This window comes from Platichthys flesus, chromosome 12 (assembly GCF_949316205.1).
Source record: "Platichthys flesus chromosome 12, fPlaFle2.1, whole genome shotgun sequence".
NCBI classification, from domain to species: Eukaryota; Metazoa; Chordata; class Actinopteri; order Pleuronectiformes; family Pleuronectidae; genus Platichthys; species Platichthys flesus.
In genome coordinates, this window is record NC_084956.1 from 14,600,924 (window position 1) to 14,620,464 (window position 19,541).

General features: G+C 43.1%; 1 protein-coding gene across 2 annotated transcripts in view; it reads right to left on the reverse strand.

The window, feature by feature from the left end:
- The window catches only part of tacc2 (transforming, acidic coiled-coil containing protein 2), a 52,866-nt gene that overhangs the window by 14,889 nt on the left and 18,436 nt on the right, over positions 1 to 19,541 (reverse strand). For both annotated transcript variants that reach the window (XM_062400641.1, XM_062400642.1), the window contains 3 exons: positions 18,193 to 18,774; positions 13,759 to 14,058; positions 530 to 636 (listed from right to left, as the gene is read on the reverse strand). In XM_062400641.1, the coding sequence (XP_062256625.1) occupies positions 530 to 636; positions 13,759 to 14,058; positions 18,193 to 18,774 (989 nt within the window). The remainder of the gene's footprint in view (positions 1 to 529; positions 637 to 13,758; positions 14,059 to 18,192; positions 18,775 to 19,541) is intronic.

Consider the following 19,541-nt stretch of genomic DNA (forward strand, 5'->3'; position numbering starts at 1 on the left):
AAAAGATAAAGAATCACATTGGATAAGATAAGAACTCTTTTATTAGTCCAACAATGGGGACATTAACATGCCATATAAAAGAGGTTTTATCAAGACATTAAAAATGCAAAATCAAAGCAAGAAATGTATTTATAAATTACATTATAATGATGATATAGTTAAACTGGTGAGTTCTGATGTGACAAAGAAATCCTGCATGAAGCCAAACGCTGCAGGCTGGCTTTTCTCAGATGCATTAATACAAATTAACGTGTAAAAATAACTCAGTTAATCTCTCTGCCGGAGAGAAAAATATTCTGATTCTGACTTACTGATGGTCGAGCTTTCCTAGATTCTCCAAAAGCATCAGTTTGAGCCGTGGAGATTATTTTCTTCGAATAGCCAGATATACCGCTTCTTTCCACTAGATGGTGCAACATGACTTTGATTTCATGGTCCTTTTTTCTGCACTCCTCAGGCTACAGTATACGATCACAGAGTATTTTACTGAGCTAAGCATGAACAGTGCCATATCTACTTCTTACTGTACCTGTGTCATCAGATGTCAGAAGCAGGATCTGGGGGTCTACAGGAGAAACAGCCTTGACTGGAGTGGTAGATTCAGGGGTCTCAAACGCTCCATCAGAATCTGAGCTCCTTTAACAAAAGACAAGGACAAACTCAGTCAAGGATGCTGGGAATCAAACTTGAACTACGATGACTCTGGATCACAATCATTGGCAACAATATCACAAAAGGCAGAGCTAAATCTGTCTCCACTTCGACAACACAAACACATTTTGCAAAGACAGATGGTTGCTTATCATGTGTAAAGTTTTTTTTGAGTTATTATGTCCCAGATATTGAAAGGTTTGCTGTGACTAACGTCGACAGACATAAAATCCCCTTCCCCACACTCCCGCCTCAACACACATCCCATACACACAGACAGGAGACCATCTTAACATCCAAAGGTGTGACAGCTTTACAATAAACAGGAGGTTGACCGAGGAGAACATCAAGCCATAATTGGAGAAATTACGGAATTGATTTTTCCTCTGCATTATACACACACACACACTCATACACATTTGGTAGCAGAGATAAGCACACAACCTGAATACCAATCTCCATCCTCCAGTGTTGTCATTATTAATTTCATCTGTGGCCCATCATCCCATCCAGTCTCTCACCTCTGTCTGACCAGCCCCCCAGCAGCCTTGATCATGCCATTGGAGCGTGAGCCCCATGAGAAACTCCGAAGGAGCCCCAGAGCCGGATCCGAGTCTGGGCTGTCTCCGTCTCCTGCCCCTCCCAGCAGCGTGTCCCAGCCCCAGCGAGCCCACTGCAGCGGAGACAGAGCCTGCCACGCAGTCACTGCCATGGCTACTGGCTGGATACCCCTCTCCGCACCACAATGCTCCTTCCTGACACACAGTTAGACGCCCACTGCCTCGACCTCAGATGATGACTAAGACCACCGTATTGAACGCAGCCCCTTCCTTCTCTCTACCTTTCTTTATAGTCTAATTAGCAGCTCTCTTTGTTTCCTGTCTACAGTCCTTTCCCTGTATGATTCTTTATGTGTCCATATCAGCACGTCTCCACTCCTCCCCAGTAGGAGATGCGACTAAATGAGACTGGCTGCAGAAGCCCACCGCCTGCATACAACTCTCCCTGCCTCACTCTCTCTTTCTCTCTCTATTCAAGCCTTACTGTACCTCCCTCTACCTCTCTCTCTTCTTCTCTTGCCTCTGAGCCACTCTGGTGTATCGATACAGGGAAGGCATTCTGCTGCCAACCAGCTCATTCTTCACATATAACACCACTACATTTCATATACAATACTATGTCCTGTCTCATTATTTCCACTTTAGTTTCCTTTTATCTTAGAAAATTAATAAAATATAATTATTTCTTATTGCAGGGGTCAAACTTTTCAGCCCAAAATAGCCATATACCAGAGAACATGTTGGTCAGAAGGCTGATGATAACTTGCATGGTTTTATTGTAATGTAACAAGAACTATTGTCTTAGTCAATGCAGAAGACAAACTGTGCGTCAAATATATATGTGTGCAGGTGCAGAAGATAGCCTCTCTTTTACAATGAACCATAAAAATTGCAATAAAAAAAAACAATCCCTTGAGGTAATGCTAACCTTATTGGAGGCATCCACAGTTAAATGACAACTCATGTGTCTACAATGTATTGATTCAATCAATAGAGGCTCACCTGAAGCCATTGCTGAGGCAAGTTAGCATCTTGTGGGGCTAATTCATCACATCCCCACAGATAGATAGATAGATAGATAGATAGATTACTTTATTCATCCCCGAAGGGAAATTAAGTCGACCATATACACAATATATGGTTCAAATTAAAGGCAAGTAAAGTGTGAGAGACATGGGGGCCTGAAACAGCAGCTAGTTATCAATACAGCTGATATGGCGGATGCAGCAGCTAGTTATCAATACAGCTGATATGGCGGATGCAGCAGCTAGTTATCAATACAGCTGATATGGCCGATGCAACGCAATTCCAGAGCTGAGACTTTAATGTTTATAGAGGAGGCTGGTAATAAAGGTTTTTGCTGTCATGGTCAATATGCCCTCTATCCCTGGGGCCATATCACAGCAGAGTGGGGGGTTCTTCTAGACCAACAATATGGCAGGAGTAACCAAGTCTCATTGCACAGCAACATGCAAATCGCCTCCCCCCAAACACACACAGTATGTTCATGGTGCTGTGATGTGAGATGAAAAAGCACATGGCTGAGAAGGGAGCTAGAGCTATAATCTCATTGAGAGCCCGGTGTGTCCCAGCAGGAGGAGATGAGTCTGTCTGGGGATCCATCTGGATCAGTCACTGGGAACCAGGATCATATACTGTCAGATGATTTAAGGCAGGCAGTGAAGCAGACTACTCCAAAAACAGGACCCCAATGCTGTATCCAACAAACAAAAAAGCTTCCAGCACACAAAATTAAATATTTGGGGGGATAAATTATGCTGTTATGGATAGATGGTAAGAAAACTGAAAACAGTAAAAAGAAAGAAACAACGTGCTCAGTTTCTCTCCATGCAGTGGCCATTTTTCATGCAACTGCAAACACTGTGTTGCTATGGCAACTGGAGGCTGTCGCCGCCATATGTTCCACGTTGGCAGAAAAAACATGAGCAGAGTGTCTGGATGCACACGGCCCAGGATGCACACGGCCCAACACGCAGACGCAGACGCAACAGAGGCTTATAACCAGCCAGGATCTGCACATTGCACATTTATGACGCGAAGTGCTGCTGCATCAGCATCACTCTGCTCACATCACCCGAGCTGGTTTCTTCTAAACCTCCCAGAATCAATCATCTTTATTTAGCTTTCGAACGACTGCGATCATAAATGAATCTGCCATCTGTGTTATTAGGGTCCGAGCAGCGATCAGCGGGAGACATTGAGACAGTGAGGCCCAATTGAAATTGTAAGGATTATTATTAATTATAAACATTTTCTGGCAAAGGAATTGGCTTTTTAGGGATTTTAACAGTTGCATCTTCCGCAGCTCTTATCTTACCAAACAGCAGACAAAACACAGAAGGAGGAAAGGCTGCGTGTACAAGGAGGAGCAGTCGGGGTATGAGGTTGATTAGAAACAAAGAGAGCAGCAATAAGCGATAGGAGCCTCTCAGATTGCCTGGAGACAGAGTCTGTGCAGTGTGAGGCAGGGGACACGCTGCATTTCAGACAGCCAGATGTGTATCTGCTTCCAACTCCACCTGTCTCGACAGCTTTCACAGAGCTGGAGGGAGAGCCATCACCAAGCCGGGGGGAATTAGGAGAAACTGGGCAACACAGACACCACACGTAAACCCAAGACCACCTATCTGTCAATTTAAAGCCGCCATATTCTTCCGAAACAGAAGATGCTGTGATTATTAATTAGCATTTGTGTTTTGCATAAAAAAAATGATGTCATTGCAAAGGGAAGATGGGGGAGGATGAGGCAACTGATGATGAATGATGGAACGAGACGGAGAAGCCATATATGAATGACGGCCCGGCCTGCAAGCAGCTGTGTGATTAGCCCCAATGGATTATCTGCCGAAAGACGGCTCCCTCCACCGTCTTGTGCCTGTCAAACACCTTTAAACACCCTTCTCTGTCTGGACAACACGTTCATGTATGTCTTTCTATTGCTCCCTCCCTCCACCTTTACATCCCTCATTTTCTCCGTCACCTCCCGCATTATCGCCACAAATCATCTCTTTTAATCTTCTCTTGATGCAGCAATCACGTCTCCCAAATCTGCTTTGGAGCACAGGTTGATTTGTGATTTATTGTTTGCAATGTGTGGAATTAAAGAACCAGGGAAAGGTTTTCTTCAGCAAGAAGTGTGCTGTGTCGCATGCTTACCATTATTAAAATTCTTTGTACGAGGGTAAATGTCTGTTTTGTTCTGTATTGTATCTGCGTTTGTTGTTTATTATGCTGTGCAGTCTATTGTGTAAGGCTGAGCTGAAGAGACCAACAGGGGGAGCTCCTGTTCTGCTTACCCCTGATGAATGTGTCTGGATATGAAGTATTACATCATAACCACTGTACAGGCTGTGAAGCGCCACATCATTATTATTATTATTATCTTTTTACAAGAGTCTCCCCAGTCCCACACAGATGTGGTGCAGTGAGCAGGAAGCAATCTGCAGAGGTTGTTTTTAATGGGACAAAGAGCACAAAGCAGCTCTGTCTGATTCTTCAATCTTCAGGAAATGAAATCTTATGGAGAATCACTCTGCACTTCCTGCAGGTCATAAAGAGAAGCTGGTACAAAAGTGTTTTCGATCATCCCCTCAGGATTCTGGTATCCCTTTGTCCAAGAAACCCCCTCATCCAGTTCCAAAACAAAGAAGCCACTGACAGACTAAGATAATCTCCAAGAGTAATACCTCATCGAGCCTAATCTGAGACTTTGACTGCAAGCAGATGGCACATTAAACAACACCAGGTCAGGTCAGGTCTGTGAGTCAGAGCCGAAAGGGAGTATCACATAATACATATAATTATTACATATTACAACCAACTGCACCCTCCCCTTAGGATGTAGGACAGTAGAATTTCAATTAAATTGTGCAGATCAAGAACAGGTACTGAACATGATTATGTGTAGTGTTAGAATATATTGTAACATATATTGAAATATTAGATATATCAACTAAACAAACAAACATGATACAATAATATTTATTTCAGTAAATTTACTCATTGAGGAGGTGGGATTACAAATAATGACTATAATAGATCCTTTCTCATGCAAAGTAAAAAAATAAAATACATAAAGAGTCTTTTTTTAAATGAGCATCTTAAAACGTGTATAATTTTAGGAAATAATAAAATAAATAGTGATAATCAAGTTTCAGTTAATCTTCTTTTTGTTAACTCACCACAACAACTCATACGTTTTTTAACAATTTCAACATATCTTAACATCTAGACATCTACTTTACTTTTCCTTTCTTTTCCTTTTATATCCCACCCCCACTTTTCTTGAGAGAAGTGAGCTCCAGCTTGTTCTGTCAGGATTTTGTAACTGGGCTAGAATGGTGTAGTGTTTTTTGTTTTCACATTGCTGCTTTCCGCGGTGTAGGAACATATGAGACACCGATCTGATGCTCAAGCCACAAAATAAAACAATTCTTAGTTTCAGGTTTTCAAAGTCATGAAAACATAACTATGATTATTATCCCCAATAGACTTATTAAATCCAAAGATGAAATGAGAATAAAAAGAATATAGACTCTATTCAGCGTAAACTGAATTCTGGTCCATTACTTAGGACTCAACAGTTCCACATCAGAGCCCTGCAGTGCTTCAATGTGTGAAGGCTTAACATACACCATGAGTAGTGTTGACAGCTTTACACAACTGAGGGAGTAAAAGCCTTGTTAGTCATGGTTGAGATGGCGGGAACTATTCCGGTCACCTGTGGGAGAAAAAAAGCAAAAAAAAAATCTCCCCCCCTGCTGCACTTCGGTCCACCGAGCTCTAAGTTTAGTCGAGCTCTGACAGGCAAAATGCTATAAATCATTCATTTCTGTATTACACACAGCACACACACATTTATCCCATTCCCCTCATCCCTCTCTTGTCTTCCTCCCCTGGTCCCTCTTCCCCTGTGCAGCAGTGTGTCTGTGATATAAATAAAACACAGCAAAGTGGAGCACTCTTGCTCCATCCCCATTACCTCTCTCCCTCTCTCTCTCATTCTGTCTTCCACTGATATACCTGACTTATCTTCTTCTGCCCCCACACAGCGTGTTCTATTTCAACATCGTCACCAGCTCCTGCTCCCAGTGCACCAGCCACTTCCTATGGAGGACCATACATGACATAAGTAAAAATAAATAAATAAATAAATGTATAAATAAATACAGAAATAAATAAATAAATGAATAAATAAAAATGGAAATAAATAAATAAATACAGAAATAAATAAATAAATATGTTAATACCAAAAGAAATGTCAAAAGAAATGTCTTAAATATATTTTAACATTTATTTTTTCCCTGATACATTTCCTTTGCATTTGCAGTGTCCTTATGCTAATGAGAAAGGCGGGCCTAACCGCAGTCTCATGCAGGATTGGTCACAGGAGTGTAATGATCCAGCCCTACTACTTCTGCCTTTCAATGCTGGTGTCCAGTAGCTGTTTGGGACGTTGAGCCAGTTCACACTTAAAATGAACTAGTTCAAGTTCAGAGGGTTAGTTAAGGTTATTTTTTATTGGGATGATTTAGCTGTCAGTAGTCCTGACTGTGAGCGTCACGTCTCGTGTTGTAATGAGCACAAGGAGCGAGCCGAGAGGAGGAGGAAACAGAAACTCCAGCTCGGTACAAACCACCTGCCGCCTCTGCTCTGAACATGAAGCCGCTGATCTCTGAGCAGATGTGACCAGAGAAGCTCTATGTTTTCACTGTTTCCACTGTTCCACAGAGTCACTAACTGGCTGTTTCACGGTGAAGAGCTCAATCTCAGTCACTGCCCGTGTCTCTGAGCGAGTGTGTGGCGGAGCGCAGGGGCTGTGTGTGTGTAGCTCAGTTGACCAATCCTGCTCGAGACTGAGGTTAGGCCCGCCTTTCTCATTAGCATAAGGACACTGAAATGTGGAAATAAATAAATGTGGAAATAAATAAAAGTTGCAATAAAAGTGGAAATAAATAAATAAATGTGGAAATAAGTTTAAGACATTGATTTATTTAATTCTGCATTTATTTCCATATTTATTTCCACATTTATTCCAACTTTTATTTTTCGATTTCAGTGTCCTTATGCTAATGAGAAAGGCGGGCCTAACCTCAGTCTCGAGCAGGATTGGTCAACTGAGCTACACACACACAGCCCCTGCGCTCCGTCACACACTCGCTCAGAGACACGGGCAGTGACTGAGACTTGAGCACTTGAGCCAGTTAGTGACTCTGTGGAACAGTGGAAACAGTGAAAACATAGAGCTTCTCTGGTCACATCTGCTCAGAGATCAGCGGCTTCATGTTCAGAGCAGAGGCGGCAGGTGGTTTGTACCGAGCTGGAGTTTCTGTTTCCTCCTCCTCTCGGCTCGCTCCTTGTGCTCATTACAACACAGGACTACTGACAGCTAAATCATCCCAATAAAAAATAACCTTAACTAACCCTCTGAACTTGAACTAGTTCATTTTAAGTGTGAACTGGCTCAACGTCCCAAACAGCTACTGGACACCAGCATTGAAAGGCAGAAGTAGTAGGGCTGGATCATTACACTCCTGTGACCAATCCTGCATGAGACTGCGGTTAGGCCCGCCTTTCTCATTAGCATAAGGACACTGCAAATGCAAAGGAAATGTATCAGGGAAAAAATAAATGTTAAAATATATTTAAGACATTTCTTTTGACATTTATTTTGGTATTAACATATTTATTTATTTATTTCTGTATTTATTTATTTATTTCCATTTTTATTTATTCATTTATTTATTTATTTCTGTATTTATTTATACATTTATTTATTTATTTATTTTTACTTATGTCATGTATGGTCCTCCATAACTTCCTGCTCAACACAGAACAAAACATCACCCCACCAGCCTCCCAGCGGCACCTACTGTACTCATTGCCTCATTTTTGTTCCCACAGGCTTCCCAATGCTCTGTTACATCTCATCCATACCTGTAGTACCTGTAGTGGAGAAGGACTGATGCATTTGTGCCTGCGCACGTGCTCCGATTCTCTCATCCTTATTTACGTCACAAAAGAAAACAAAAACATGATGACGCGCTCAGTCGCTCACAGTGGATTTCAGAGTGTGAAGGGAAATAAAGCAAAAAGGGATAAAAAAACAAAAGGAGGTAGCAAAACATAATGTTCCAGAGACAGAAATGTGTGTAAGGCTTAATTTGGCACGTGAGTGCATGATGCATAATAAATCAGTCTGGACCCACAAATAACATTTATGTTGCATGGGAAGCCAATGTCAAGCCATGAGTAAATAAATCATTGCATGCAAGAGCAATGCAGAAGCAGTTGGAGCAGCTCCACAGACCTCCACCTTTAATTAAGTAATTTTTCATAATTGATAGTTTCTTAATCAGCTCGATCGCCTCAGTCTGAACATTTCCAGACAGAACACTGAGCATGAATGCAGTTAAAGTCAAACTCACATGTGGTCTTGAGAAGGACAGGGGGTCAGTCCTTGCTCCATAGACTCGTTGGCTCCCATCCTTAGCTAGCTCGGCCCCCCCTGTGCCCCCTGCCTGCTCCAGCTCTCCAGCCACCCTCCACATTCACCTGCTCTCCTCTCGCCTCTCACTCCGATCCTTGCAGAGGAAGCAGCCTGTGCAAGAGGAGGAGAGCCCCGGCCGAGCTGACTGTGCTGCAGTGCAGAGGATGAGCTCGCATCAGGAGGAGAGCAGTGGGTGATTCAGGGCTCCTCACTCCACGCACAGCATCCCTCAAACCTCTGCTCCTCTACACACTGAACGGAATATTCCTGCGTCTCATCTGAAGGTTCAAATGATGCAGCACCAGGAGGAAAACCAAATCTCCAAGAGGAAAATGACGAGAGGAAAATCATCCACAGCAGATGGGGCAAAACGATAATCCTGTTTTCTCTGTGTCCTGTGAGTGTGTGAGGTGCATCGTCTGTCTCTGATATCGCTGAGCTGTGTTGTTGCTGCTTTCACTGCCTCCTCCCCCTCTCTCCTCCACTCTCTCCCCTGACAGCAGCCTCCTGTGCCTTTAAAAAGACAAGCAGCCTTTTTTCCCTCGACTACCTCGATTATGCAGGGGGGAGCCAGACAATAGCAGACCCCTGAAACCCCATAACAGGGGCTTTCTCTTTCACTCCGTCAGTCCCCCGTCTTCCTCTCTTCCACAGTAACCCATCTCTCACCATCGCCTTTGTCCTCCAAGGATCACCCTCTCTTTCCCTGCATGATGCATAGAGAAAATATCATCTTTTTTTGCCTCCTTTTGCAACAATGGGAGCCTCCACAACTCAGCGTAGCCAACCAGAGTTTTGCCTGAGGTAAACAATAGACTCTGGGAAACTAGTATGTATGTGCATTATTCAACTCTGACCCTATAAGGTTTCATTCAAGCCGCTCCAGCAGTGACTCAGAATCAACATAAAGCAAACAGCCAATACAGCACCGATAAAGAGAAAGATTACATATTTTAAGATTTTCTTCAGCCAATAAGCTTTTTACATTTACAAGCTATCAACAGACAAAAAGGCCGGGACATTTTGTCATTGACATGTGAGCATCTATTATAAGTAAAAAAAATGTCTCTGTGTGAAATCCCTGTGAAGCAGAAATCCAGTTCTTTCACCAAAACCTTAAACTGCATCAAATATAGGGAGCGCAATAAAAATATTCTGTCTCACTGTGTCTTCAATTTTTTTTTTTTTTCTGATCTGTTATCTGTGTGTCATACGCAGAGAATGTGTCCTGTGGAATGGAAATAGGAGCAGGAACAGGTTCTACAAATTTCCCATTGATCGTCCAGGAGCAGTGGGAAAAGGAGTCGCTCCATGGTGGAAATATGAGAGCTATAAATCTATTGTTCGCTCATGGGAAAGTGAGGAAAACGAGGGCTCCCGACAATAGAAACTCCAACCTGCAGCAGTGGGGTTCAGGTGTCGCACTTGGGCTGAAAAGACAATGATATGTAGCTCCACTGCACATCATAATACACACTAACCAGTGCTCAATCCAACATAACACCACATTTCAAAGCGGTCACTGTTTGCATGTAAACATGAAGTCCATTAACAGATGTTCACAAAAAATATCGATGTATCTCTAGTCTCAGATGAGCCTGTAGTTCGACATTTCATAGCCCGAGGGGACAACTAAAAAATGATGCCCACTCACAACTCCCAACGCAGTCCCCAGCTAAAGCACTCATATTGATTACTGCTGCTGTTCAGACCCCAAACCAGTTCACAAACGTATGTAGGGCAGCAAAGCTTGTTCAGTGTGTGTCGATCACAAGTTCCTATTCTATTGAATGAGCAGCATCAACAGCCCCTCTTTGCTGCTGAGAGTCTGGCCTCGCCGTGCAGTTCTAACTGCAGCCTGAAGAACATGAAGAAATAAAAAATTCTGCATACTCAGGCACTGGAAATTATGGCTGTGGTAGGATTTTCTGAAAGATTCATAATGGCACTCAAGAAGAATCAGGGTCACTACCATCCTCCAAAATGCAGCCTGCAAGACTCCTATTACTTGTACAACTTATAACTTATATCTTTGTGTCTGTTAAATGTGTTTAAGCTGTGAGAAAAAATTTAAATATAGAGTTGAGAGATATATAGACCTGCTGTTAGTTACAGATTTATCAAGTCTTACTTTCAAAAACTGACAGGAGATGTGGGCAGATTATCACCAAAAGCATCTTTCAAAGTGCTGTAATGGATTTTGGGTTTTAATTCTCAAAGCAGTTCAAGTGAAAGTGTGCAGGCTGGTAAAGGCTCAATCTGGTACAGGCTCAAATTCATTCTTCTGAAAGTTAGAAATTAATATAAATAGAAAACTGACTTTGTTGCAAACCATGAAATCGCTCTTACCACATCAGTGATCACACATTTACAACGTGGGGCACCTAACGCCAAATTTGTAAGACAGATTGTTGCTGATGAGTGTAAATATGCTCTGCTAAAGTACAGGCTGGAAATACCATACAATAAGCAGAATATAGAAAACACAGTAAAGCAGCTCCATAAGTCATAAAAATGTGTTTTGGGGAATCCTGGTTTTAGATATCTGTGCTGATCTGCTCCTCTGATCATCCAGCTGGGCAGCTGCTGATCAGGCAGTTTAAGAACCTGAAGCTTAAACAATCCATGCATCCATTTTCTATACCTCTTATCCTTTGAGGGTCACGGGGGGGAGGGAGCAGCTGACATAGGGCAGCAGATTGGGGTACACACTGGACAGTATTGCAGAGCCAACATACACAAACAAACCACCACTCACATTTACATTTACAGATATGGTCAATTGAGAGTCTCCTATTAACCAATCTGCATGTGTGTGGACTGTGAGAGGAAGCGGGAGTAAACCCACGCCAGACACATTAAGAAAATGCAAACTCCACAAACGAGCTGGGATTCAAACCGGGTACCCTCTTGCTGTGATGCAACAGCGCCACTGTAACACCGTGCCACCCGTAAACAATCATGTGTACAATATTCAGATGAAATCTTTCTCTTTATATCAATAAAGAAAATAACCCCAATCAGCCGGTGGAGGGATCAGGGCCCTTCAGTGGGACATCTTAAAAATAAAGAGCCAATGAAACAAAAGCTCCATCGGCCCAAGTTAATGCTGAGAACGCTTGTCACAGTAAAAGGTCAAATAATAGCAGCTTGTAAAATGCAGTGCTCAACCACAATTTGTCAACAAATGTGTGTCACTGGTGGATTAACCCTCATGATGAGTTAAATATTAAATAAAGGAAAGAAAGCTGTTTTTTTTCTTCAAAGAGTTGTGTAATTATTTCTCAAGATACAACTCTTTAAGAAAAGGAACATGAACAATGTTTTGTTTTTTGAATTGACTTAAATGATGAAAAAGGAGATTATGGAGCAATTACAGGAGCCAGATTCCAGAGCTTTTTGCAATCCCTAAGTGCCTTTGAGCAAGATAATAAATGTCTGACAGCAGAGAGAGGTGTTTAGTCTTATTTGGGCTGATAGATTATCACTTAATTACCAGTACATATCCTGTTTCTCTCCATTATGGCCTGTATACTCAAACGAATGCACTTTATTTTAAGTACAGTTCTAACCTGCACATATTTAGGCATTTTTTGTGTTTCTGCAGGCAAACAATCTGTGACATCCAATCAGAACATTCAGCCCATGTTACTATGCAGGTACCCCACTTCTCTCCACTGCTTTCCTCTCAGATGTCATGAATAATATAACAACACAACGTACTCCAAGCCCTCTTTCTGGTTCTGGTCTTCTCTGAGCAGGTTCGAAGCCAAACTTGCATCGAGTTAGTAGCTGATATTTATATATGTATATCATTTTACACAGAAAAAAAAATGTCTTTTCTGATTAAATGCTGATGTAAAGATAAATGAGAGCTTGTGTTTCCCAGTGTTGATTCTATTATAAACACTAGGTGACTGCAGCATTCAGACGACAGAGTGCAGACACAGGCCAGCATCACTACAAGAGCACTGGACTCTGCGCCCTCTGCTGGTTGTACATCTGCACTGAGAAAGTGGCTGAGTCATACCCTCCTACAAACTCAAGTCTGTGAAAATAAACAGCGAGGACCAAACACCCTGCAGAGGAATGTTTAGTGTTTCATGTAGTGATAGCAAAATAATGATAAGCATTTAAATATAATCAGCATGCAAGTTATGAATTACATGGAGCTTTGTGCCATAATGCACAAGCAGTCATAATACCCCAAGTGGTTAAGATAGAAAATCCATGGGTGTAAAGTGCGCCACAAAAATCATTTGTTCCTGCTGCATTTGTTATATCAACAATTAAAAAGCCACAATTATACAAACACATTACATTAGAGTTTCCATGACCACTAAGTTCATAAATTGGCAAATCCCATTTCCTTTGAAATCATGTGGTAGACACATAGAGCAATGCTATACTGTTATTTTGTGACTGGGGTAATAAATCTGAATTTCACTGCTGCTCAGCTGCTTTCTAGGAATTATTCAACATTTAAAGAGACATGCTCCTTATCCCTCTACATGAGATCACTGATACCACTGACGAATATGAAGGATGCAGATACACAGATCTTTATTGGCTTTGGACAGAGCCAGGCAAACTCCTTCCCCGCTCTTGATGCAAAGCCAAGTTAACCCCCTGCCCACCCCAGCTACACATTTACCACGTAGCTGTGGGAGTAGTGGTAGCAGTTTTGTCATGTAACCACCGGCAAGATAATGAGCACATTTCCCCCAAATGTCTGGAGCTGTAAGAATTAGAACGTATCAGGTAAATGAGTGAACCAGATGTCGACTTAATGCGTTTACTTGACTTAAACTGGACTTGAAGGGATAAAGACGTGGCTACTTGTCGTCAAGGAGGCTAAAAGGACTAGTGTCAGCCCATGACAGATCTATACCGGACTTACCACTAAAGCAGAGCAGAAGCATACCAGAAACCACTCACTCAGTCACATCACCTTTTTTAACATGACAAACATGATGATGAAATGAGAACAGAACAGGTTCAGGACAAGTGACAAGTAGGCAGAGCTCATGTGCTTACCTTAAGTTCTGGTCGACGGGTGCAGAAGCAGGGCAAGGGTCCACAAACTCGTGAGCAGGAGGTGCAGGAGGGGATGCAGGGGCTGCAGGGGCTGCAGGAGGAGGGAGAGGAGGAGGAAGGCTGGGGGATGCAGGTGGGGTGACTTCAGGTGTGTGTCTCTCCGGGGGTGTGGGAGGAGGAGTGGGGAACTCTGCGCTGTCGTGGAGGTGAGGAGGGGGCTCAGGCAGGAAGGGGGAAGTAGGAGGCAGGGGAGAGGCAGGGGGACTGCCACTTCTCTGTGCCTGCTCAGCGAGGGTGGGCCTGCAGGGGAGGAAGCGCAAAAACATCAACACACAGACTGAAATAAGGCGGCCCAGTACGGTTGTTCGGAGAGAACTCGGTTGACAAACTTTTGTTTCCCATGAAGGAAACTTACCTCCAATAAGTGAAAGACAACACGCTCTGCTCTACCCCTAAACCAGCAGTGACTTGAAAAACGAAATGTTCACTTCAACCAACCTAAGGAAGCTTTGACGTTTGAATTACAGGAAACTGAAGGTGCAACTCCACTCATCACTCCCTCTACGTGACTGCCCACGTTTCCCTTCTTTGCTCCACCTGTCCTCAGCATTGAAGAAGGCCGGCTGTAGGTAAGGGTGTCCGTCATCATTGGTGGAGTGGATTTGGCACAGATCTAGGCTGGTCTTATCAGGAGGGGTAGTCTAATCTGACAGGCATTGCGCCGGACGCCCTGTGCAGCTGTTACCCACTTGGGGCATGCCTTCTGTTTAGCTCTAAAAATACCACCCAGCAGCCTTTTCTGCAGAACAGAGCATCCACAATAAGCTCTGGGAAACAACTAAAGCACATTCATAGTAATGGAGCATCAACTGTCTGCTGAGCTGCACTTTCCAAACAGCTCATTTCAGACTGAAACTGAAACTCTGCTCTTGAGTAAAGTCAGAGTTTAATAACCTTTAATGAGGGTGTGTGCTTTTCTACAGGGCGTTAAAAAGCTAGAGGTTTAACGGGGGCCTGGTTCCTATCAACCCATTATAAGGGTACAGATTTTTTAATTGATGCAGGATGGTTGTATGATGAGGAAACATGCCATAATAACATACATGCAATCGTTTTAAAGTGTGTTTTACCCTGCAGTTTCCGAGCTACTTGTCATAAGCATCTTTGGCTAACTTTGCACATGCAGCCGGGAAATAGAAACAAGTCAAAACATAGACCAAAACTCAGAAGCAAGCATCAGAGAGTAGAAAGTAATATCCCTCTGGACACCGAGGACCTGTGGAGTATTTACTGGATCGGTTGCTTTTATGTGGGGATAATGTCAGCTGGCCCACTCAGGTTAACAGCTGCTCCCAGATATGATGTGTATGTACTAGAAGAGGTTTTTATTACCATAAAGGAATGAGTGCAAAAAGTCAGAGGGTGCACATGTGCTCTTTTTCAGCAACACATCTCTTCATGTCAGCATAGCTCCACTGTCGTAATCAACGCCTGCAGGCTGCCCGATTCACTCGTTCACTGTTGGTTACTGAGCAGTGTGCAGGGTAACTCGTGAGCACATCTTGAAAAAGCTAATCAGGTTTTTACAAGACAAGATGCATAAAAGTCACCGAAAAGTCAAGATAACAAAACCTGATTCTCCGACTTCCTCTTTATTGACTGAGTGTTAAGCAAATAAAAGGGACATGTCCTGAACTGTGTTAAAGCCGAACACATGCACACTGAGTGTAATCTACAGGAAACAGCTAGATGAGGACAGTCGGGGTGTTTAATGATAAACAAAGCTGTAAACAAAACTAGCTGAAGGTCCTGAGCAACGCGTTTTTCTCTGTAAATGCCGTAATGATGTGAGGACCATGTCTGTCATGCAGCCAGCAGCTTACTCATACTGTTCCTACACACAATGTGCGTGTGCTGCACACTCAGGGACACACTGACTGTATATATTACAAACACAGACATCGTATGTAACCCACTAATTTGTTTCCACCGTCTACTACTTTGATAGAATCATTGAAAGACCAGTGGTTGAATGAATGACAAGAAATCTGCTCGACACGTACAGGCAAAACATATGAAACTACAATCGCCATGGCAACTAGTCTATTTACAGTTTACACCAACAACACGGATGAGAAATATCCTGCATACCACGCTCAAGAGTCACAATCATTCCCTAATGTTCCAGAAGAAGCAAAAATAAGTTTGCAAAAGATGTTTTGTTTTGTATCAAGTGTAAGATTTCCAGAAAGTTTCATGGCGTGTTTATACCATCTGTCATACATCAAATCCAGTCAGCGGTCCAGTTCCTGCTAGGCCTAAAGTCATCTATTTATTAACATCCTAATTTTAAAAGTCTAACATACCAACAGGATTCCTGAAAAAACTCTCAAGACCGTAAAACATCTGTTCCTTTTACTAATGAGGGACGATCTCGCCAACTGTCAATCATGTAGGGGAGGGGAGCACAACATGCTTTAACCTGTTAGATTTTTCTTTAGCATACAACCCTTTATTTCGCAACTTTGTTCTTTCTTTTCCGCCTCCTGTCTCGCCTGTCCCGCCCCCCTCTGCCCATCTGGTGAGGTCAGCCCCGGCAGAATGTTAGTAGCACTGTTACCTACAGACCATCTGCTGCATCCACCTGGAGGGACTTAACCACAAACTCCTACTGTAGACACACACACACATGCACAGAGGGAAAATGAGGGCAGCTCCTTCTCGCCAACTCACCCAGATTCCAGCCATAGAGGAAACCATCACACGACTTCAGTAGGTAAATTCAGTCAGTGATGGGAATGACTCCAATCCGAAACACCAGAGGCCGGTAATAACTGTGCGTCCCAGTCCTCCTGCCCTGTGTCTGTGACTCCTCACCGACTCTGTCATAGACACACGCTCACTCCACAGCACATGCTCCAGTCTTCCTCTGAACTCTGGCTTTTGTTCCACTCTGTCTGCTCTGTGCAAATGACTTCTGTGGGGCTGAGTGCCTGCCCAAATTCCTCCCACTACAGGCTTCAGTTCACAAAGCCGCATAGACTGAGCAGGGCTGACAGCTAGGACTGCCTCTGGGGGGGCGGGGAAAATAACATACAGACACACACACACACACACACACACCTCCACATTGACCATGCAGTCACATTTCTGTCTCTGCCACACATAGGCAAGTGTAACTCTATCCATTGATGAAATCTATAGTGGAAATAGCAGCGTCACTCCTCCTCTGAGCAAACCTTGTCCCGACAGCAGTGATGGGACAAATGTTGTGACTGACAGGCGGCAAGTGCTACTCTGGCATGTGGGGGATGGCTCCTGGGCAGGCAACAACCGGCACGAGAGACTCACTGTACTTTCATGAGCACATCCTTATATACACAAGGAACACTGTCGATGCTGGTGATGGAGCTTTTCAGTTAAACAGTAACTTACATGGAAAGAGAGTCCAGCTAGAGCTGTTAAAATGCTTGAATAAATACTGAATCTCCACATGTCGGCTGAACTGCTTTACTATGTGTATTTAACAAGTCAGGAGTTTTAATAGCATAAAGGGTTCACTGCCATCACATCGAGTAGTACCTATGTGTGTGACGCCTTTTCATTCGTCCAGTCTGACACTGTAAAACCACCGCAGACAACAACAGCCAACCAGACGCCCCCTGAGGTGTATGAAAGGCAAACAAAGCCACCAAGCGGGCTCTGTGCGCATGGAAATCCATTTATGTGCGTTCAGGCATCGCAATGTGTGATCTGCCAACACAACGTATAAGTTAGATGCAATAAAATGTTTGGATCAGTGTAGTAGAAACATTATGAAAGGTCATCTACAAATCATTTTAATGTCTAGTTGCCAGCTGGAAAACCACAAATGACCAGTCTCCGTGTGAACGTGTTCATGTTTAAATGTTAGAAACCTCCGATTTTGGACAGCTGACAAGTAAAATGGGCTTTTAACAAAAATAATATCCAGACTGACTGCGCTCTGAGACTCTTGGCAGTTGCTTTATTGGCAAACATACACTGGACATCGCAGAGTATATTTCATAACTTTGACTGCAGGAAACAGCAATAACTACAGTGTGATTCTGTAGTGCCCATAGCGCTGCAAAGTCCTCTTAAATTCAATCGCGCTGTACCAAACTGCATAGTTATGGGTTCTTCCCTGACATCTTCCCACCAAGTTTGGTGAAAATCCATACATCAGTTTTAAGGTTATATTGCCTCAAATCAAACTAACCATTAAACAAATGGATTGGTGTGAAAACATAATCTCTTTGGCAGAGGTAACAACTGATCCTTCAGGATCAAGCAGAGCGACGAGTGGAAGTTGGTTCATTAATTCAAAGATCCTTATCATGTTTATCAGATGTAAAGATGAACCAGTCTCATTGAAAACACTTACAAATATTCTGGTTCTACAGAGACACTCACCTACTGTCCTGATGCTCCTCAGCAGGATCCTGGATTGCTTCAGTCTCTGCCTCAGCTGGCTCTTTCAGTGGCTCCTCTGGTGGGGTCTCAACAGGTTCTTCCACTGACAGCTCACTGATCAGCTTCTCCTCAGGTTTTCTGGGCTCTGTTGTCACCTTTGTAGGTTCTGGTTCCTCATTTTCCGTTGATTCTGGCAGCTCTTCTGTGCTTTGTGCTGGTTCTAGGAACTCTGCGGTCCCCGCTTCAATTTCTGAAGAAATTAGCGGCTCAGCTTTGGCTTCTGGACGTTCTTCAGGAGGCTCCTCTTGTTTCTTGGTTGCATCTGAGGATTCTTCTTTTGTGCTTTGTGTTGGTTCGGAAAACTTGACACTTGTCAGCTGTGTTGGTTCTGGGAGATCGACTGACTTCTTTAAAGGTTCAGGAAAATCCACTGGCTTTTTCACACGATTCGGAGGTGGGATTTCTGTGGACTTCTCCGTTGCCAAGTCTGGTGGTCGGACCTCCTCCTGTTTCAGAGGAGCAGCTAACTCCTCGGTCGGAGTGAGAAACTCTAGTTGAGGAGACTCCAGAGACGGGAGGGCTCTGAAAGAAAGATTCAAGAGAGGAGGGGGGTTGTTGTTTTAGTTAACAGCATATACACAAGGGATGACTGACAACTGACAAATGTGTCTGTTTGTGTGGCTGTGGGGTGTCCATGTGTTTGTGTTGTTGCTGTTGAGCAGTGTGTTTTGTGTAGAAAAATAAGGCTCATTCTTGCCCTGGAGAGCAGGGACGATGTCACAGCTGATGTCATCGTTTGAATATAAAGGGCTGCATTACTTCCATTAGACTTCAACAGGCACAGTCATCTGACCCGAGCTGGAGTCAATACAAAGTGCAGCTCTGTGTTTACCTCCTCATTCATATTCATTGTCACACTGCTCTCTGTATATCCAACAAGTCCAGGGCGAAAAAATTGGCAGTACTCTGAATACGAAACGACTAATAAATAGGTGAAAATCGCAGATTTACAGCAACGTGGAAATATGAATTAAAGTAAAGATATTGATGTACTGAAGTCAGAAATCCTTCTTCTAGGTTCTGACTTACACGTCTTAAATCCTGTTCATGAATGAGGTAATATATTTAAAAAAATTCTGTTTTAATCACATTACATAGCAAATGGCACTGAATAAACGTGATTATTACGACTGGCTAGCAGAGCGTTTTTCCTTTGTCAGAAGTTGTTTACCTCTGAAGTTCTAGCAGAGACAGGATAAGTCACGGGTGAAGATGATATGATGCAATTACAAGGCGACCATTCTGTTACCTCAAATATAAAGATTGATATCCTGGGCTTTAACATAGTT